General features: G+C 41.8%; 1 protein-coding gene across 3 annotated transcripts in view; it reads left to right on the top strand.

The window, feature by feature from the left end:
• dgkb (diacylglycerol kinase, beta) overlaps positions 1-22,519 on the top strand; it is a 64,757-nt gene that overhangs the window by 21,166 nt on the left and 21,072 nt on the right. For all 3 annotated transcript variants that reach the window (XM_068569805.1, XM_068569804.1, XM_068569806.1), the window contains 11 exons: positions 1,169-1,286; positions 2,027-2,115; positions 2,457-2,573; positions 2,882-2,980; positions 3,644-3,745; positions 6,185-6,258; positions 6,869-6,943; positions 10,084-10,169; positions 10,840-10,929; positions 11,637-11,797; positions 19,482-19,546. In XM_068569805.1, the coding sequence (XP_068425906.1) occupies positions 1,169-1,286; positions 2,027-2,115; positions 2,457-2,573; positions 2,882-2,980; positions 3,644-3,745; positions 6,185-6,258; positions 6,869-6,943; positions 10,084-10,169; positions 10,840-10,929; positions 11,637-11,797; positions 19,482-19,546 (1,076 nt within the window). The remainder of the gene's footprint in view (positions 1-1,168; positions 1,287-2,026; positions 2,116-2,456; positions 2,574-2,881; positions 2,981-3,643; positions 3,746-6,184; positions 6,259-6,868; positions 6,944-10,083; positions 10,170-10,839; positions 10,930-11,636; positions 11,798-19,481; positions 19,547-22,519) is intronic.

Here is a 22,519-nt window from a genome sequence, read left to right as displayed (position 1 = left end):
GTCCTGTGTTTGTCTTTTTTTTTTTGCAACCAAGGCTGCTGTCAAAATGTCATTATTTCTGTTGTTATTTAATCAATATACAAACAAGTAATACAATTACCCCGATGATATGGTTGGATGGAAAAGTGAACAGATCACTGGAGTTTTCACACTAAATCCTAACTGGGGCTCAAGTGTGCGTGAGACACATTTCATGGGAATCCTAAATAGTTGACTTTTTTGTCACGTGTCCTCCGTACATAATAAACAATTCCCTAGTAATTAATTATTATGTTAATTAGCCGAGCCACTTCTCTCCGTAGTTTTCTGTAAAGACAGAAGTTTATATTGAAAAGACTGAATATGAGCAATGACCCGTGTCGCTGGACATCACTGTTAGAATGCATAAAAGAAAAGATATGATAAGAAACCTGCAAACGTAAGCTTGAGGTAAACTAATCACGAAGCCCTTCGCTCCATGCATTCAAGACTCTGCACAGCTTTTGCTTCATCAGCCTTCCAAAGAAATGAAAAAAAATCTTCTCGCATTGTGCAAGTGTAAATTGACAAAATCTCTCAGCTCTTTTTAAAAATTTTTACTTATTTCCGCAAAAATGATTATGCTAATCGCTTTAAAGTCACGCTATTGCGTTCAACCTCTTACGGCTTTGTTGTGATTTACTGCGGTTCACAGGGTCAGCTAAACTCCTGGAATTTGAAATCTGAAATGTGTTTTGTATTGTTTCCTTCTTTTTCTGGGCCTTGCTCCTGTTGCAGATGATCTGGGGGGGGAAAGCACTATAAGCAGAGGATATATTCCTCATCATTCCTAATCCAGTCATAGTAATTCATAATTGATCCGCTAACAGCTCACACACTCTCCCCTGTGGCTTCCTGACAACATCTCTACACGTGTGTATCCCCGCTGTTTGCCCTGTTCTTCCACTAGATGGAACCATTTCACCAGCTTCAGCATTGATCCCGACCCAAGTGTCTTTTTTTTTTTAAATTTATGAATGAATATTACTACCACGTGAAGGCAGAACTGGAGAAATACAACTTAGTGACAAACAAATGAGTGAAATGATTAGCTGACGATTTTCCGATCGGAACACAAGACGATTTTCATGAAACCGTTATTAATGGTCGGGTCAATTGGTAATGTCTGTGCGCGTTTGTGTGGCTGCAGAATGTGAAAGACGACGGGCAACACGTGTGGAGACTGAAGCACTTCAACAAGCCGGCCTACTGTAACCTGTGCCTCAACATGCTGATCGGCCTCGGGAAGCAGGGCCTCTGCTGCTCATGTGAGTTCATATATATATATATCTTTTTTTTCAGAAAATGTAGCCGGTATCCTTGCTTTCAAATAAACTTTCGTCTTCAGAAAAGTGTTCAGTCCTGTTTTTATCAACTTTGACTGTTTGCAATAATTAACATCACGATTGTTCTCTGACTCTGGAAAAGACATTCGTGGACTTTTATGCTCCATCGTCCTGCAACAGTCCCCCGATCTAGACTTGAAAAGTAAAGGAGACTGAAATTCTGCTGCGAGGGCCCCCGAGCTCTGGATTAGTCTTTCTGTTATGAATATAAAGTAGTTTATACAGGACTCATATTGTGGCCAATATGAGTCCAATTTTAGGCAAACAAAATTAATGGTGTCTTATTTCTCACTTGGCCTTTATTTTACTTATTTTTTTGGCGTTTCCGGTGTCAAATGATGATAAAGAAGTGGTTTCGGAGGCTTTTTCAAGCCTCAATGCTGAATATGGAAAAGATTAACAAAACTTTATTCTCTGTAATTCTGATCTCATTACTCATTGCCTTTTTTTCTATAATGCACCCAACTCGACACCCTCCACAGAAGCTGTTTTCACAAAACATTGGCAACACCTTCAGTGCAGCTTTAACAAACACATTATTCAGACCCTGGTGAATAGCACTTATAGCACTGTTCTGTTTGTTTTCCTTCTCTCCCTTTCTCTGTCTTTTCCGAGTTGAAAGTCTTGAATTACAATGTTTTTCTTTCTCTCCTCCCTTCCAGTCTGCAAGTACACCGTCCATGAGCGCTGCGTGGCTCGCGCGCCGCCGTCATGCATCAAAACATATGTCAAGTCCAAGAAAAACACAGAGGTGCGTCCAATTGAAGTGTTTAGCCGTCGGCACGCTTGGATCGCCGACGCTCCACGCGGCTCAGGATGAGGGCTTCTCTTCTTCTACTGGAATTATATCAACTCAATCTGCCACTGAGCATTGCTAATCACCAGGACGGACCTGCTTTAAAGATGTCTGCTGGCTCTCTGCTGCGCTCTCTCTCTCTCTCTCGCTCTCCCTCTCCATTCTGTTTTCTCTCCATCTTGCTGTCTATAATTGTTGTGTCACTCGTGCCTTTCTATACATCTTGTTTTTCTGGCACCATGTTTCTTTTCTCACCTCTCTCCCTCCCTGCACGCCGTCTCTCCCTCTCTCTGCAGGTAATGCATCATTTCTGGGTGGAAGGGAACTGCCCCACCAAGTGTGACAAGTGTCACAAAACCATCAAGTGTTACCAGGGCCTGACTGGGCTCCACTGTGTGTGGTGTCAAATCACGGTACGCCGCCACCCGAGGAGAGGCAGCTCACCTTCTCATTATATTCCCACTGCTTCTTGGTTGTTGATGTTTTTTTTTAGGGTTTAGTTTTCGCACCTCGGCTGCCTCACAAGTCATCCCACCAATTTACACCCTGAAAACACTTGTTTGTGGTTGCAAGTTAATAGAAATTAAAAGCCGAAGCCATGACACGTGTTCCAGCAAAGAAAGAGAGAGCATATATATTCCTAAAAAGTGTACAACCTTCACATGTGCTGTTTGTGACGCCAGTTAGCTGTTAACTAACTAACGGCTGCGACCTCCTCCAGCTCCATAACAAGTGCGCCTCCCACGTGAAACCCGAGTGTGACTGCGGACCTCTGAAGGATCACATCCTGCCCCCCAACTCGATCTGCCCCGTCGTCCTGGTAAGACTCCGCTCCTCCCTGGTCAGCGGCCCACGTGGCCGACGGGAGGCTGACCCTGTTTGACACCGTGTTACCTGAGGATGCAATCATCAGCCTCCCTTCTCCCACTGAGCTCTGAAATTGCTCTGAAAGCTTTTTTCTTTTCTTTCTTCATCAATTTCAGGGGAAAAGACTGCACCTAAAATTTCTCAAACCGAGTAGAACCTAAATTTTCCTCGTCGTGTAATCATGTTGACTTTTGTTGCCTGTTGTATAGATACGAAAAAAGTATTTTTCATTTTTCACAACAGACAAAAGGCAGTATGCTTCAAAGCCAAATGCAAACCATCGTCTCTGAACTTTACAACCTCGCAACCAGAACCGCATTTCAAAAAGTTAATTACAAGATAAATATCTGGATTAATGAATTATAAGGAAATTAAGAGCTTATAAAACAAAGGTCTTCTCAGTGTCAACGGTTACAACAATAAATATGACAACAGGCTGAGACGACGTGAGTAACACAGAAGATGCTCCTATTTAAGTTTTCAGACTAATCTAAATGAAGTAATGTCTTGCTTTAAATTTGTGCAATAAGAAGATTTTGTAAAAGTTGTAGTTACGACTTTGTAATGGTGGAAATTACCTAATTTATGGATCCGCTCTTTGACCTTTGACCCCCAGGAGAGACAGTCGACGCTCAGGAAGGACTCCCGCTGCAGTCAGTCGAGCAGAGGGAAGATGCAGAGAGCCAACTCCGTCACAGTGGACGGCCAGGGCCTGCAGGTGAGTCTTACTCTACCTCTGTGTTGTATTCTCCTGCTGCCTGTACCTGCACCACACGACGCGCCTACACCACACGACGCACCTACACCACACGACGCGCCTACACCACACGACGCACCTACACCACGCGACGCACCTTCACCACGCGACGCACCTTCACCACACGACGCACCTACACCACACAGTTTTCTTCACCATACGGCGTACCTTCACCATATTGTGCATCTTCACCATACGACATAATTTTACAACACGACCAACCTTCACCAAACGCCATATCTTCACAACACCCCGTATCTTCACCATACGGTGTACCTTTACCACACGCTGTACCTTCATTACACGCTGTACCTTCATCACATGGTGTACCTTCATCACGTGGTGTACCTTCATCACACGCTGTACCTTCATCACGTGGTGTACCGTTACCACATAGCGTACCTTCACTCGCTTATATATTATTTAATCTACTGTCAGAACAAGTTGTTTAATGAGTCACGACTTCAGTAGTAAGTGAACTTGGCTTTTAAAGGGCGCTATTAAGATAGAGTATGAGGTTCCAAACGTAAACAAATAAATACATTTGAAAAGAGTAAAGAAAAAAAAATGAATGCGGTTGTAAATCACGCCACGCTTTCTATCTTAAGACTTTTGACAAGATCTGATCTGAGTGCAGAATAAACGGGTTTAAAGATCTTCAATGTAAAAAAGGAGCCAGACGTGATAAAGAGTCATAAACATAGTCCAAAATATGAAATCTAAAACCAATGGGCCGGACGGCTGATATTTGTTAAGAGGCCTCTGTGCTGCGTTCTGCATCAATTGTAAACCAGCCGCTTCATCATTTATTGTTGCATTTGCATTCATGCTTCAGACCTTTTTGAAATTAACCTCTGCAGTCGGTCATGTGATGAGTCCAGTCCGCTGGTAATCAGTATTTTCTGGCAGAGCCCGGTCCGCTCAGATCCCCTCTAATGTCTGTCAGCCAGCACGCCGGCGATGGAAACCTGCCGCCGTCTGTGGCGACTGCCCGTCTACGCGTTGGCTGGGAGAGAAACATGATGAATCATAGCCAAGGCACAATCCATCTCTGCCGCTCGCCGGCTAACCAGCGTAATAATCAAGATTATTATTTATAATTACAGGAAGTAATGGATCACTCTGGACAGGACAGGGGAGCTCATTAATTCACCCTCGGCCTGCTGGGACAGCAGACAGGGGGAGCTAAGCGCTTCATCTGTGTCAGGGAGGGCACGGGGGCAAGGGGCACGATTGAAACGTGGGCGCCGCCGGATTAGAGCTTGTTTGTGTGGCTGCTTTTTGTGAGTCCGGCCTCTGGCACCGTGGCGTTTTTATCTCCCCCCCCACCCCCCCCCCCAAAAAAGCCCTTTTCCTCCACGAGACAAACTGCCCCGCCAATTAGGAAGCGGCGACAAATGGCTATTACGACTGAATAGTGAATCATGATTTATCAGGTTAAGAGTATTGATTGTCTGAGAGATGGATGGATCGCTTTACTGGCCTGTATGTCCACGGCTGTCTGCTTTCTGAAACCCAACCTGCATCCAATGTCATTTGCCACCATAACTTCTGAGAAAAACCTTCATTTCTGATACATGTATCGTCAAAAGTGGAGTGAATGCACAATGTTGTTTAGTCGGTGTGCTATATTCAATAAAATGGCTAAAATCAACATTGGATTTGTTGTAAAGAAACCAAGAAGCATTGTGATATCTTCTTCCTCGGTGACGTAGAGCTTCATTGTTGAGCCTCACTGCTGCACTGACTGACGTGTTGCTTCATTACCATGAACACACTGTTTATTTTCAATAAAAACACTAATGTGTATTAATCCGCCATTTAAAATAGTTCCCTAACAAATCTATTCTTTTTTGAGTCACATTTGATTAAAAGATTTTTAAATGTTTTTTATTAAACTAAATATATTGTAAGCTGCTTTTAACAGATATGTACCTTCAGAAAGAATGACCAAAAACATAGCAGGGAAAGTCTGAAAGTATTGACATAATAATGACTAATAATGACTTTTTTTGGTCTTTTCATAGAATTCTTTGAATATACCACGTCCGCTAATCAGAAAAAGAACATTTATGTGATTTATTTTATCAAATTTTGCCATAGAAATACTTTTTTCTTTTTCTTTTAGGACTTTATCACTGTTCTCCTTTTTTATAATTAGATTATTATAATTAACACAAGATTAGATTTGGACTCGGGCAAAGAAAATGGTGAGCGGCCGCACTTTGCCTTACATCCAGGTACCGAATTGGATGACTGGCACTGCTTGGAAGTGCCGTGTAGACTCGATATAAAAAAACAAAACTAAAACGTCTGAGGGATATGGCTTGAAAGTGAATTCCTGTGAAGCATCCTGCAGTCTCCAAACACCAGCGCTTTGTTTTGACATCTCCCATTCAGATCACAACAATAGAGGGCACTCATCCTCTGCTGGTGTTTGTCAATCCGAAGAGCGGGGGGAAGCAGGGAGAGCGGTGAGTACACAATCTGTCTCTACACGCTACAAGAGGCCTCTGAAGCTCCGCTCCTCCACCGCGGCGGAGAAAAGGCGGCGGCGTGGCCTGGAGCTGCCGAGAGCTCCGGGTTTACTTAGTCAAATAAAAACCCGGAGAGCGTCGACCAGGAGAGAGACGACGACCGCCTTCACCGCCGGCTCCCCACAGACGCCCTCCTCTCTGCCACGTCCCCGGCCGGTCCCCCGTCTTTAACCCAGGGCTAATTGGGTTATTACTGAAACATATTCATTCACTCCCTATTACGCCGGCCCTCATTTGTTTAAATTATGAGATCAAAATATGACTTCAGCCAGTTGATGTAATGAAATTGAAATTAAAATGAATTAGTCTTTCTAATGGTTTCTCCTCAAGGGTATGTCTTTGGGTATGTCCCACCCCGCTGCCCAGTCCGCTGCCTTGCTGGGCTCTGATTGGACGCCGGTGTGCGTCGGCGAATCTGTCACTAAACTCCTAAAACCACCAGTTTTTTTTTTTTTAATCTTTGAATGTCTGCGTTGTGACTTTCTTTTGATTGTCTTGACTTTTTTTTTCCTGATCTCTCGCTCTCTTCTCATAATTACTTCTGCAGGATTTACAGAAAATTCCAGTATCTTCTGAACCCGAGGCAAGTGTACAATCTGGCCAAGAACGGACCCATGCCAGGGTACGTGGTGCTTATCCATAAAGATCAGGGAAGGTTTAAAAACCATGAGTGCAAATGTACACATGAAAAGCAGTTTTGCTCGCAGTGGCAATAGCGCTCTCTCAGAATACCTTTTTTGGAGTAAACGTCTTACATAAAATACTCCAGCATTTAGCATTTCTGGGGATCTTTTAGCAGAAATGGAATATAATATTCATAACTATGTTCAGTGTGAAATCACCTGAAACTAAGAATTAGTCACCAAATTACTTCTGGTGCTTTTTTATGTCGGTATGGATGTTCTTTGAGTTCGACAAACAGAGTTACCACTGGTTTACGTTCATTTAGTTGCATTCTGCAATGTCACCACTAGATGCCACCAAATCCTACAAACGGTCCTTTTACGTAAACGACTTAGGAGGCCAAAGTCAAAAGTCAAAGTAAGCTTTATTGTCAATTCTTACACATGTGCAAACGTATGGAAAACGTTACTCTCCTGTCCAACATATAAAGTGAATACAGATAATAATATTAAAGTGCAAATAGATTTTTAAAAAAAAAGTACATTGAGATAACATAAACATTAAGAGACTGACGAGATGAAGACAAACAACTTTCGTACAAACATTTTGTAACAGAACAAAACACCACGTGGTCAGGACAGAGAGGTCGCCGCCATCTTGGAAAATGTTCTGTTTTAAGTAAATGGTATGCAATCCAAGATATCAGATGTGATTTCAGCAGGAAACTGAAGAGAAATAAACCGAAATAAAAACATGTTCATATTCCAGCAAGTTCAAAACTCACTTCTAAAATATTTTCTTTGCATTTCTGATTCCTGAAAGACAAATCAAACGGTCTCTGCTAACGATCTTCTGTTTACAAACAGGCTGCTCGCATCTAATAATAATAATAATAATAACCTCCATCACATGCAAGAGAGGCCTTTTATTATTAGACCCTCCACTCGCTTCCCTCACGCAGCGCCGACACAAATGAGGTGGGCTCCCCCGTAACCAATCCTGGAGACGCCAGCGTCATGCTGGAGCCCCGGCCGAGCGGCGGCTCCATATGCATAAGCCGGCGTGCGGACGGGGGGAGCGGGTGACACCGATGACTGACGGATGGAGACAGGGTGACACTCTCGCCGTCCCACATGTGATCGCGCATACAGACGAGCAGCTCACCGCGGGCTGTAGGCGCAGGCGGCGGCGGGCTGCCTATGGTTCACGTCTGTGATTAAGAAAATGAATGGTTCATTTACATGCATAAGGCTCCTTCGCCACTTTGGCGGTATGCGACATACAGGACTGCCTCTCCGCCGTGCCGCCACGCTGTTTGGCTTTGATTAGATCTGGAACGCGGACTCGTTGTGGCTTTATAAAAGATAAATACACGGCGGCACACAACCTCCTCTGGGTTGACACCGACTGTCTGCGCTCGAAGCTGGAGCGGCGTAGATGTTGCCGACGCAGCACCTACTTTTTTAGTTGTTTTTTTGGGGGGTGGGGCTGCCCTTGCGCCGACTGTTTCGTCTCCGTTCCCTTGATGTCTCTGCACGTGGCCCCGAGACGTGGCCTGTCTGGAGCTGAGGCCAGAGCTTCTCCTCAGAGCCGACAGCATTCCAGATGACCTCGCCCCGCTGTAACCTTGTTAATATTTCGCCAAGTGCACGCATGCACCGCCGCGCGCATTAGCGAGGTGAACGGTCGCCGTCGGACACTGCAGGACCGAAGCAGCCGCACGCGCCGCTGTCAATTAGCAGCCTCGCTAATGCAATCGCGGCAAATTAAGTGTTTTGTTTCGTGGTATTTAAACATCCCCAAAGTTGCCTTTCATGTTTTCGCGGCCGTCTGTTTTGCGTCTAATGTGGTTTGCGGTCCCAGTTGGAGAGTAATTGAGCGAATCATTTACCCGCCATACGAGGCTCGGAGGCTGGCTCATTCAGTTAGGGCTCTGTTATTGTGAAGGAACGGAAGAAGTTGGACTGAACATTGCCTGTCATGATCCAATTAGCCCTCCAACAGGCGGGCCAGCTCGTCGAATGAGTCATTGTCAGGGCGACATGTGTTGTTTTGTGGGATCGGAGGGGGCTTGCAGTGAAGCAGTGGGCACGACGATGCGATCAGCACACAGATCTGTCATGTGAACACTTAACGCTCTCCTTCATCGGCGAGAGAAAAGCTGATATCTGAAGTAATTGTCATTTCTTTAAACACCCAATCAAACAAAAGCCACATTTTTGGAGCGGGAAGAAAAGAAGTGACTCATTCTTTGTTGGAAAATATGACACGGGAGATCATAACAAGTATCAAAACTTGAAATAGAGGAAGCGGGAACACTTCAGAATGATGTTAACAACACAGATGTTATTCCACAGAGACATTTCAGCAACAAGGGGCCGTCTCACGCACTTAATAGAGTAATTGTAACTGTTTAATCACTCACTCAGACCAACTGGATTTACAAAATAAAACGTAACAATAAAGGTCATATAATTGTAAAATAATTGTGTACAAATCTCCACCCTGAAGTTCCTCTGGGCCTCTTTAACAACTAATTTGTTTTAACAGCTTTATACTTGACGACTTTTCCTCATTCTATGAATTTGGAGCTGATATGCAGAAGCCCCCAGAAAATGAAACGTTACCATCACCTCAGCCGCAAATAAGTCCTGAAGTGTGTAGGATTTTTTTTTGCATTAATTACTTTAAACTAAAAGTTCACCATCTTGCCCCGCCATGTTTCTACAGTAGCCCAGAATGGACAAACCAAAGTTTTCACCTGAAGGCCACCGTAGTTCTCCTCCCCGCTTGTGAAGAGAGGAGTGAGCGGAGGTATTGAGATATTATCAGTCTGCAACCTCACAGCTACAGATGCCACTAACACAGCTCCAGTTGTTCTCATGACGTCACATAAGTATATCAAGTTTTTTTAGAAACTGAATTCTTGTTAAGTAGATGATGACGTTGACGCATCGCCCATCTAAAACATGAACTACGTCCTTATTTGGTATAATAATGATTGTATAACAAACAGAGGAGTTATCACTTTATTGTCTTTGTACATATTGGCTCTTAATAAGGTCAGAAGAATACAGATTTTGCAATATTTTGGTGTGGGTTGAAGTAACAAAAGACAAAGATTGTGTGTGTTTGCAGGCTGAACTTCTTCAGAGATGTTCCTGACTTCAGAGTGTTGGCCTGCGGAGGGGACGGCACCGTGGGCTGGATCCTGGACTTCATAGGTAGAGAATATATCGTATATTTCATAACATCAAGAATCTGGTCCTATTTATTATTTTACACGCATTACATGCGGCCAAACCACATGCAGTGCTTTCAGTTCATCTGCGACACACTGACGTCTGTTGCTGATAACGTCAACTTGGTGCAACTTAATTAAACGCTCTATTTCTATTTTGGGAAAAAATTGTATTTGTTTTATTTTTGTATTAGTTTTTCAAAGCCAGCAGCAGCTCCTGTTATTCAGCCTGAGATATTAAAGCGTACGTTATGTTTTGTATATAAACACTTCCATTACGTCCAAACCAGCGTATTCCAGGGTGGTAAAGTGGGATGATTATGTGAGTTGGAAAGCAACATACAAGTCATCAATTGAGGGGAGAGAAGAAAAAAAACAAAAAAAAAAACACCTAGCCTTCTTTATTTGATCTTGAAGACGTGTTCTGGCTTTGAAAAATTGCCTCAATTTTTTATCAATCAAAACAAAGAGCGGTAATAACCGTCTCTTGAAATAGACTGTGCAACTGGACGCTCATACTGACTTGGACTAGAACAAGTGGGGACGCAAAATGGATTTGATGGTTTCTTTGCAAGTATTTGGCTGTGACTTTCGTTTTCTCAGTTTGGCCTTGATTCGTGTGGCGCATTGTGATTTTTATCCCGCTGTTCCAGATAAGGCCAACCTGGACAGGAACCCCCCCGTGTGCATACTTCCTCTTGGCACGGGCAACGACCTGGCAAGATGTCTGCGGTGGGGAGGAGGTACTGACAGGAAATGGACACGTTGCAGTGAAACGCCTCGATCCTCCTCTTTACATGCGTCGTTCACGAGTGTACCTGACTTTAGGAGCGTGAATATATGATTATCATAACGTTGTCTTAGGTAGAAAGAGGCAGTTTACAATCATATAAAAAAAGAAAGAAAGGCAAACTTAAGAAAACGACTTAAACAATGATTTGACGATCAAAGACGTTGATCAGCTGGTTAATCTACTGCTCGTTTGATCTTTCTGACACTAAAAGGGATTTGAGACCCACAAGCTCTAGAATTCAATATTTGCATTCATTAGACTGAAATATAACTTTTTAAATTACAAGTATTTTTGTTCTCCCCTTTTTATTCTTGTTGGTAAAGAAAATCTCAAAATACAGTTGGAAAAGTCACTTTAAATACATTTAAGGACAAAATCTATGATACTTTAGAGCTAAATTAGTTAAATTATTAATAATTAAATTAGATAGATAGTTACAATAATGAAAGTTAAAAAGGTATATATATTCACATTGAGTGATTATTGGTACCAGCATTTTTTTCTGGCTGCATAAAGCCCTTTTTTGTAGCTCTGGTTGGAAGAAATAAAAAAGAAATAAAGCCGTCCGGAGAAATCAGAGACAGATTTTCATCATGTAAGTCACCTAAAACCGCCAGACCCGTTGTAACGCACCTCTCGTGGTTTGTTTGTCCCGAGGCTACGAGGGCGAGAGCCTCCTGAAGATAATGCGCGACATCGAGAACAGTTCAGAGATGATGCTGGATCGCTGGAAGATCGACGTCACGCCCACCGACAAGGAGGAGCGAGGCGACCCGGTGCCTTACAGCATCGTCAACAACTACTTCTCCATCGGAGTGGTAAGTCTGTAATCATTTTATTTATATATATATATATATATATAAATAAAATTACCCGGAACGATCGCTTTTGTCAAGGTTGAAAGGAGGAATGAGTCGCGCCGTCTTGGTTCAGGTTACACAGCCTCTTGTTTTGTTCTTTCACAAAAATGATCGTTTTACACAACGTGAAAAAAAACAACAACCTTGTTTAAAAAAATAAATAAATGCAGCTTCGTCTGGGTTCAGTAGAAAAACAACAGAGGAAGAAAAAAAAGATGTGTGAAGGCCTCTAATCTCAGAAAACGTGTTGTTTCTCAGATAAAGAAGTTAGAAGTAATTTCATAGGTCGCGTATGATAAGTGCTGCAGAGTCGTAGCTCACGATCACTGGCTGACACCTCATTGTTGTGGGATCCTGCATCATGCCGAGTCTCTTTTATTCAGTGTTAAATGTGACCAACTGCCAAGTAGAGACAAACTGCTTATATCTGCAACTCCCAATGTTTTTTTCTTCTTTTTTTATGAAGGATATTTCTGGTATTTCTTTAAGAAATCAAAATAAAACGTTACCACCTTTCTTTTCTACTTATATTTCAATTATGAGAAAACAGTTAAATAGTGAAACCATTTGTTTTTGTAAAGCCCCTTTCATACAATGCAAATGAACAGTAACGCTAAGTAAAACATTGTATAACATAACAAAACAAACAGGAAACAAGCATGTAAATGCCAACTTTTAGAAGATCACGTTGAATTATTCCAAATAAATGCCATCTTCCGTCATCATTTTCGATTATTTTGTTGCGGCACATTATGTTGTATTGAGTATAGTAACTACATTTGATGTAGCTGTTAAAACATGAAATTACATTCAGATCTATTTTCCTTGTAAATGCTCATCTAAAGTGTACAATAGCACAAGGAAAAGGGTTATTGGCCTCTTTAATTTACTTATAATCCTATTAATTGTTGCACCATCGTGGAACAAAACACAAGATAGCAGGAGCGCCTCTTCTTTCACAGCTCACTCGTGTTTTTAAGATGTATTTGGTGCTTCATTCAATGCCAGATTTCACCTCTCGGTGTTGTGTAACGTTATGTTTGTGCAGGATCTTCTGAAGCGCGTCACAAACCTTAGCTGACTGCGACTGCAGAGTGCAGTGCTGCAGCAGGAAGGAGCGTATGGCAGCTTTGTAAACCTTTCACACCCAAGTTAAGTTTAATCGTGGTGACAAAGTCTCAGCCGCAGAATAGCAGAGGTGCCAGTAAACAGCTTAACCCAACAGAACAAGAAGAATTCTCAACAATTCTCGCGTCTGTTGTTTAAAGTTCGACAAAAAGAAGAGCGGGGGGAAAAAAAAAACCCTGCAATAATCAGCCAATTTATTTGTTTTGATCACATTCTGGTTAGGCCTTTATTGAGATGTGCTCAAGCCTCAACCACCTGTCATTGATAAACGAGCCCCCCGTCCCTACCTGCCTCCCGTCCATCGCCAACATAATGACACTGATTTCTCGTAGCTCATGTTAGCCATTACTGATAAATGTCAGGAGGAAATATGGTAATTGACATTTGCAGGGTGGCAGAGGAGGGAGCCACACGATGCTGTGAGATGCGTTCGGGCCGCGGCGGCGACATAAGTGATGCATGGCCTCACAAATGTTAGTTGAATAACACCTCCAGCCTCGGCCCCTAATGACCATGTAGGAGGACTTTAGCGGACGGGTCTTGTTAACATTGTGATAGAGGAGAACACTGGCTGTCATCTGTCTACATGCCGGGCTAAGTGGGTACAGTGGGATATAAATCTCGCAGCAGGCTGATGTTCGAGTGCATTCATTTGCTGGTAAATATGTTAAAAGAACATGTTTCAAACAGTATTTCCCTACATAGATGTATTCAGGCTGGTCACTTCCTTTTGTTATTCTAGCCAAATCAAAGTATGTTTGTTGCCTAAACCTAACTGAGTTGTTTCCCGTGAGGCTGGATGTATATTTGGAAAAAGTGGAAAGTGACACGTGTTCGCAAGCTTTCGTTGGAAAAGCCACAATAAATTATTTTCCCGTATGATGTTACGAGAAGCGTTGAATGACGATACGCTGTCAGCCTTATTTATACAGCATTGTTAAAACACACAACATGAGTGTGTTTAGGAAGCAAGGTGAGTCGAAAAACCTGCAGAAAAATTTAGATTTCCGGATATTTGAGAAAAAGTCCAACAAAAAGTGTAAAAGTATAAAAACTAAAGAATAGATTGTAGAAAATCAGCATTTATTTGCAATATTTGGAAATATTTTTCACCTCTTGCTGATCTCTAATATTTAGAACTGTCTGTTTGCAAATTTTAATACGAGTAACTTTACTCAACTTTTAAACTATTTAAGTACAATTTCACATTTCCACTCCACTACATCTGTGAGGTAAATATTACAGGTTTTTGTTTGTCTGACAGCTTCAGTTTCTTCCTGTCCAGTGGAAACCACGTATCTGCAGCTGTGCTGGTGTTGACATTTAGGGAAGCTCCGTAAAGTCTCCGTACAACCAGACAAACCTCCTCACGTGTCCCGGGGGTCAGGACGACGCTTTGGAGCCTGAACATGCCCCCCTCAAAAAAAGTTACTGGACCTGGAGATAACCAGAAAGTGTGATAATTAATAAAGAAGCAAACCGACAGAGTGAAATAAAAGTCTTATAGTTTGAGTTAGAGGAGGAGTTACATGATGGTACAGATTCAAAGAAAAACTCTTCCGGAGGAGTCTTTAGGAAAAGCAAAGTAAGGACGCATCGACGTTACTCAGTATTGTCTTTAGGAGGAAAATGTTCTCCCCAGACGTGGAATTTTAATACCACTTTTGATAAAATTCATACAGTTAACTAAAGCTACAATACCGTAGAAATACCAGTACTTTTTCCTGCTTTAATGGGAGCGCTTGATTCCTTCTAGCTGAAAGCAGCTTTGGCCTGGCGGGTTCAAGAAGTCATTATAAGCCCTATTGTCTCTGCTCTGTTAGCGGGATTAGCACCCAGCGGGCGTGACGATGTCAAATGAAGTTGTTTCGTGGGGGATTAAGAAGACTTTGAGCTCTCTATGGATTTGAGTGTGATATAATATTTCTTGTCACATTTCTTTTTTGCATCAATTTTTTTTTTTTAGCTTTCCGTTGCAACAAAAAACACCTAAAATTACAATAAAGATTACGCGACAAGTCAAGCTAGTAATTACCTTTAGAGATTATGCAGATGGAGAGTAGATTGTTTCTGTAATGACGCCGTCGACAAAACCAAGAGATCAGCAAGAGCGTCGCCACCGATGTGCGCTCGGATCTGAAGCCATTTAAAGATGACTTCTATCTTTCTATTTGTCTGATTGCTCTCATTCCTCTCTAATCACCAGCAAACGGAAACTCATTTCATTTCAAGTCATTTCAATCCAAGAACTCAGGTGAATGAACCATCCTTTTTTTTGGGAGGTGGGAAGGGGGGGGGGTAAATTCTTCCAACCTAACCTTCTGCCATGGCCCAGTTGGATTGAGAATTAATGGCCGCCATCCCTTTGGGAGGATGTGGAAGTGACGTGAAGTGTAATGATCTCAATCAGGGCCAGGGGTGAGAGACAGAACTAATCACTGAGCGCGCTCCACTACCATAATGCAGTCAGTCGCCCTAATGACCCTGGCGCTCCTGTCAAAGCCATTACTCTCCCCCGCAGTGAAAGGCACATCAAACCGCTGGGGCCCACTCATAATTGGACTAAACTTTGAGCTATGAGAGGACATTACACATGTCCTGTATTAATTTGGGTGCCAGATTTTTACATTGGTAATTATTTGAGGGCAGCTAGGGGGAGAGAGAGCGATGACGACGGGGTCAGGAAGATGGGAATGTGTCTGACGTGTGTTGATGCTGCGACGGACTCTATTTAGGTTGTACGGCTTCTCGTATTTATTTATTTGAAAACAAGGCGTCAGATGATTCATCTGAAGTTTTTTAATGCCTTTGACATAAAGAATTGAAGTCTTTGTAAAGTGATTATATGTATTTAAAAAAAGAAGAAAACTATTTAAAATGTTAAAAATGAAAAGCTTTGGAAATGTTTTGACTAGGAATGAAATGTATTGGCGATACATGGTCTTCATCAGTAGATAGAGTTGTGGAGTTGTTAAAATGTTTTTGTTTGTTTTATCTATGTTGGCTAAAAAGATTCAAAGTTTATTCTCAGCCTTGTAAACCCCTTCAGTTGCTGTTCTGGAGCTCTCAGTTATATCAAATGATCTTCTTCAGCAGATTCTTGAGAGTACATTTTTTAACCTGATCTTTTATGCCAACATTAAAAGTCGAGAAAGTGGTTCCAGCGCTGAGAGAAATGATCATTTGAACATCGTGTGATTTGATCAAAAAGCTCCAAAACACCTGAAGGGGCCTCGTGCTGGGACTGCTTTCTCTCTCTCACTATATTTTGTTTTACTTTGAGGACCAAATTACTAAAAGCAGCAACTTCTCAAACTAAATTGGGGCAAAATTACCACAGTAAAGTAATTTCCCCCAGTTCTAATTTAACAAATTGGTCTGATTAGACAAAGGTAGATCAATATCTCGAGAGGGAACTTGTCAATTAACAATTTTCTCGTATGAACAAAACATTGTGTCAGGTCTGCACCTGTAACTTCACCTTATCGTCACAGTGCACCTTACTGCAGAAAGGTGAGACGTTAAAACACTGCAGGTGAAAATAATGTTATCATGCAGCCGTTAAAAGTTATTTTTATTGCTCACAGTTATATCTTTTGACATTTTCTATTTATAATTATTTATTTTCCCCCCATAATGTATCAAATAGGTTTCATTAATGTTTTTAGTTATTCAATTGTATAATTTTAAGTCATTTTCTCATAAATATCCTTATTGGAAAAAAAGAATCTGAAAATATTCTTTGTGATGTTGATTTTGAGCAACATGAGCCGGTTCACTTAAAAAGTTTCACCACTTCGAGCACCTGAACGCCGCATCGCTGGAGAAGGACAAAGGCCTTCACCCGCTGCTGGCTGCTTGAAATCGCTGTTTACTGTTGCGAAAGCCGCAGCTCCACTTGTACAGATCTCAGATAATAGACCCCAAACCAAAGGGGAGACAACCACTCCTCGCTTTTGCTCTCTTGTTTGCAGCTATTGTCCTGTTTGTAAGAAAATCAAGTTACTGTCTCTCAGATATATCCATCATCTGGCCTTTCTGGCTGGCGCTGGAAGCGTGAGGTGAGTCTGCGGGGATCTTGAAGAATTCTTTTGGTCTTCAGCTTAAAGCGTCTTGAAGAGACATCAAGAGAAGCTCCATTGATTTTTTTCTTTTTACCTCTTTTGGCTTCTCCTAAATTTCTGTACAGAGCGCTAGCAGGGGGTCTTCCCTGTAGTGTAGTGCCACTCAAAATTGAGTGGGTCAAAACGGATTTGCTTTAGTGAAGGAGGGGGAGGGGGACGAGCCTAAAAAGTTTACACCAACTTTCTCTCTCTCCTTCCTGAGAAGTTTCTTCTCAGAGTTTGAGACTTTTTCTTCACAAAGGCCTTGCCAGCGTTTTTCTGCTGACGCCTGACTTAGAAGTGTAAATTAAAGGAAATTTCAGTGTCCCTCTGTACTTCATTACAGACTCAGACTTCCCAATCTGTTGGCCGGGTCCTCTGCCTACTTATTCATGTTATACTGATGTGGTGTTTTTAATAAAAAGGACCGATGACCTGCTGCACGTGCTTTTAGTTAGTTCACTAGTTAACTATTACATTCTTGCCACTTGATAACTATGGTGCACAACTAATATGTCTCAACATTATTAACAGCCCTGTCCCAATATGTTCCCATACAAGGAAACTGCATTGTGAATTATGTTTCCAGAGCAACACATTTTGTTTCAAACCAAACCGTGATGTTCAACACTGAACCTTTCAAAAAGATTTGAAGCATTTTTTGTTTTTGTTTTACTTCACAACGTTAACCCCAAAGTTGATACTCAAACTGTGATTGAGTGTAGTTTAGTTGAACGTAAATATGCACACAAGACGTTGTTGCATTAACACATTGTAATACATTAGATGCTCTCATTATCTCGATGGCTGCGTTACGATTTCATGTTGAATTTGTCAGATAAAAGGGTTTTTAAAGGTACACTGTGGGGCGAGGGGGATTTATATATAATATCCATAACCATGTTTTTAATCACCTTGAAACTAAGAATTTCTGTGTTTCTTTTTGCTTAGAATGAGCCCTTCATATCTCCATAAGGAACGGGTCATCGTCACGCTTTCTAAAGAAGCGAAGAATCGCTAAAACAAACACTGGCTTTCTTTTTTTTTTGCGTTACCTGAAGGACACAAGTGGAGAGGGAGGAATAAACAGAGTGGTATTTAGTTGGATGCAATTTGCAACCTCAGGACTAGATGCCAGTAAAACCTACACATTGGACCTTTTAATTCATTACTTAGCGTCTGAAATTAGGGAATTTTTCTAAACCCGTGAAGCTAATTAACAATGCTTTGCTTTTACTTGAGATGGCAGAAAGAAGCAAATTTAAGTGACCTTTCCTCAAAGAGTAACTCAACACCTTCACGAAATCTTGTCTCGATTGAGCTCCAGCAGTTTAACTTCTGATGTACGTTACCGTCCTCCAGGACATTGTGACATCACAGTTAGGCGTGGTTATTGAGACTTTTTAACAATACAGTTTCCTTCTGGCGGCTTGGTTGTTTATCCTGTTAACACTGAAATACCACATAACAGTCTTACCAGACGGAGATGGTGTCTCTCAGTCACACCACACTAACACATGTAACATGAACTGTATCACTGTAACACCGAGAACTGCACTGAGCCTGCCCTTTATGCCCCAGGGCACACAGCGAGGGGGAGGCGGAGTCAGAAAGAGTGAGAGGAAGGTCGAGAGTGACATGTATATACTGTATATGTGTATATGTGTGTATATATATATATATGTATGAGAGAGTAGGGGAGAGATGGAGCAAGGGGGGAGAAACAACTTGGTTGCTGTGGTGTCGGCAGCACCCTGTAGGTTGGCTGGGAGCTGTGATTACTCACAATGTGTTTAATTAATTAGCCTGTGTGGAGACAGCGTGCTGTTCATCAGGCTTTCTGTCAATACCTCTCCAGCCCAGGTTCAACCATGCTGCCACCTCCCGCACACAGTTTCTTGTATCCTATCGAAACGCACACGAGGGACACGCAAGGTGCAAATGCTCTGTTGGAGACGTTGGTGAAGTTGGTTAATGAGGAAGAAGATTCTTTGAATGTGAAGGCAAATAGTTGAGTAACTTTACATGTTAGCATGATGTCCATTTAAACTGCGCACTGTGGAGCTGCAACAGGAGCTCCTTAATGGGTGTAGTTTGATTAATTACGGCGAGGAGGCCGAAGAGTAGGAGGGAACCACTTGAACTAAAGTACCATACAAGTCGGGTTACAAGCCGCTACTAGCTTCAGTAGGTGTCTCCGCTAGCTCCATGCGCTAGCTGCAAGCTTTGTGCTAGCTACCCGCGTGCGGGACCAGGCCCAGATCAGCGCCCAACACGGGCTGCAGGAACGCGGGCAATGGCAACAGCAGCGGGGAGCTAGCAGCAGCGCTAGCTTGCTACAGCGAGGACACCCACCAAAGCTAGGAGCGGCTTGTAACCGACTTTTACGGTAATGTGTTTCTGCCTTTCAGGATGCCTCCATTGCGCATCGTTTCCATGTTATGAGGGAGAAGCATCCTGAGAAGTTCAACAGCAGGTATGTTTGCTTTTTCTTTTTTTGTCAGTACAGAAAAGGTAATGTCTTGATAAACCTACTGATTTTCCCATTATTGGTAACACATACGCTCATGAGGAAATAGTATTTTCAGAGCAGTGTCCAATGACTTTTTTTGACACCATTATTCTCGCTGCACTTGTTTTTGATTTAAATAAAACCTGCAGTTTTTGAGTAGCAGGGGAACATTACAGTCATTCCTCAATCATTTTTGTTGAGACACTGAGATAATTTCAAACATTTTCAGCAGACCAAAGTGGCCTCCTGAATCTAAAATCGTTCCTTTATGGCTGATTTCGTCCTTATAAAAGCCACGTTTAAGGTCCTCAGGCTTAATGACATGAATGTTCCCTCCTTTTTATATTTTTAAACTAAAGCCGTGACGGACATACGTCTCTATTTTTCTAAAACAAACAAACCTGCAGACCTCGCCGGAGCGCAGCGTGGACCATCTTTTTATTTAGCATTTGTGATTACCTCGAGGCGATGCGCTCACCTTTGGAGATGAACAACTGTGGCATCTATTTTTCCATCAATATTCAAAGTCCCCCGCCCCGCCCCCACATACGTCTTCACTAGTGCCAGGGAGTAATTGCAGGCCTAATTGAATTTGCTTGGCTAGTTTGACATCTCGGATCAGTCAGACTGATGACACACGGCCTACTAATAATCCCATTTGTACTCATTATCGTATTTTACCCGGGTCTTAGTACAACGTTTAGCCAACTATCCCTCTCGCTGCTTGTTGCTAGATCATGCCGATATGCCGGCTGAAATGGTCCAAAAGGGAAGCGGAGGGGGGTTTCAGTCATATAATGGTTACCGATACGAGCGAGGGGCCTACTGTAAAGATATTGACTCAGGATTTTCAGATTCAAACCAAGAGGATGTTGGGTAGTCTTCGTCTTGTTATTGTTCGTCACCATTTTTTCGTGCTTTAATATTGTTTGTCCGGCTCTTTCCAGAACCACACACACACACACACACACACACACACACACATACACACACACGCGGCTGCATCTCTGTTGTTTTACCCTCCGTTTTCAGCCTTTTGTGAAAAATGAATTAGATATTTTAAGAAAATGATTCCGTCTGTTATTTGAATTCAATTAATAATTCAGGGAGGGGAATGGGTTTAGGATCTCTCTATTACACACTATCCTTTGCCAATTCAATAATGCATGATTATAGTTTTTCAAGGTAGCATGGATTTTGTTGGATTTGTCCAAAGGGCTCGTGTCCAGAGGAAGCGTATTGCGGTCGTTTTCCTCCAGCTCGAAGCTCAATCTGAGGAACTTCAGTGACAATGGAGGTTTTACTTCACTTGTATCTGCAATAAGTATTTTTTTTGGAAGGAATGAATGGAATAATATTTCGATGAGGTTTTGTCAACACTCAAGCTCCATGAAACCCACCTTTACAAAAACGTGTACTAGAAGCTTTCAGTCCAAAAAATAAGTAACACTGATATTTAATCTATTCCATAACACGCCACTAGATAGAGCCTTAACAAATATTAATAAAACAACAATGGTGGCGATACTAAAAATCATAATACCACTTTGCAAATCAGATTTGCAAAAATATGGAAATCAAATCAACAACGTAGCATAAAAATAATGAAAAACAAGTTTTCAATGAGATTAAAAGTGAAAAATGTAATATATTCAGTTAACAAATTGTAGCATTATACTGTATTTTATTATCTTGTCACAAAGAAACACACTTGAGTTTACACCAGTTAAATGATATTGAACAGCTTTTTAACAGTTGCTCAACCTCCCCTGCTCCCTTTACGGATGGAGAACTTAACTAATGGACAGGATACCAGGTTAATCTTATCATATATTTTGGAACGTCAAATTTTTGTATTTAATTTTTAAAGACAAAGTGGTAGTATTTTCAGGGGTTTATTTTCTAAGGTGACGATGGGAAGGGAAACTAACTAGTACAAAATGTTTTTTTTTTTTAAATGATTATGTATTTTAGTTAGGATTCTTACATTTAATTAATGTCAGGATAAATAATCAACATTGTACACGCTTTCCAGCCCTAGAGAGATCCGCCGAACTCTGCCAATCTCTGCACCGTACAATTATTTTAATGACCCCTGTTGGATGAAGAGATTACTAGAAAATAGAAGATCTCTTTCTTAAAATGAATTTCAATATATATATTGAAAAAAAACCATCTGAGCATCTTTTCCATGGATTAAAAATGCGTATGTTTATTGCTGTCATGTAGAGTTCAAAGTCAAAATAAATAGGTTTCTAAACATGTAAGATTTCAGAACTTGGAAAAAGCAAAATGTCAAATTTGTAATTATTGGGTTTTTAACGGCTCTTCACTTCTCATATGTACCAAATCTATACATTTTGTCACCAGTTTGACCTTTGAAATGAATATTTAATAAGCTTTAATTACCAGCCAAACAACATCACGTCGCTTTTGTTAAATATGAAATGAGGGGATTTTGTTGATGAAATGTGCGGGTCATATCTCCCCCCTCTTCCTTTCTCTTGTTCTATCCATCTTCTGTATTTGCACCTTGGGGTGATTACCAGGGCGAAGGTGTGAAGATTTGACACTCGGTAGATAGATTCATTTACTGCCACTGCCGGACCTGGAGGTGATAATGAGGTTGAGGATTAAAAGCAGACAATCAGTCGGCCCGTGACGAGGGCTGCGCCACCTCCTCCCCCGCCGTCACTCCTCCTCCGCCGCCTTGTTAAAATATACTACTCCCTTTTTTCATCCCCTTTTTTTGCTGATCTCCCATGTAATTACACACTAATCTCTGACTCCAAGGGGAAAGAGACAGAAAGTGAGAGAAACAAGGGAGGAGAGAGAGAGAGAGAGAGAGAGAGAGAGAGAGAGAGAGAGAGAGAGAGAGAGAGAGAGAGAGAGAGAACTTTGCGCTGTTATACAGTGTCATATACTTGCATCTGTTAT

Source organism: Clinocottus analis, unplaced genomic scaffold (genome assembly GCF_023055335.1).
Source record: "Clinocottus analis isolate CAN_PGR_092001 unplaced genomic scaffold, fCliAna1.0.p SCAF_9, whole genome shotgun sequence".
Classification (NCBI taxonomy): Eukaryota; Metazoa; Chordata; class Actinopteri; order Perciformes; family Cottidae; genus Clinocottus; species Clinocottus analis.
Note: the sequence above shows the minus strand (reverse complement) of the source record. Positions and strands in the feature narration are given on the sequence as shown.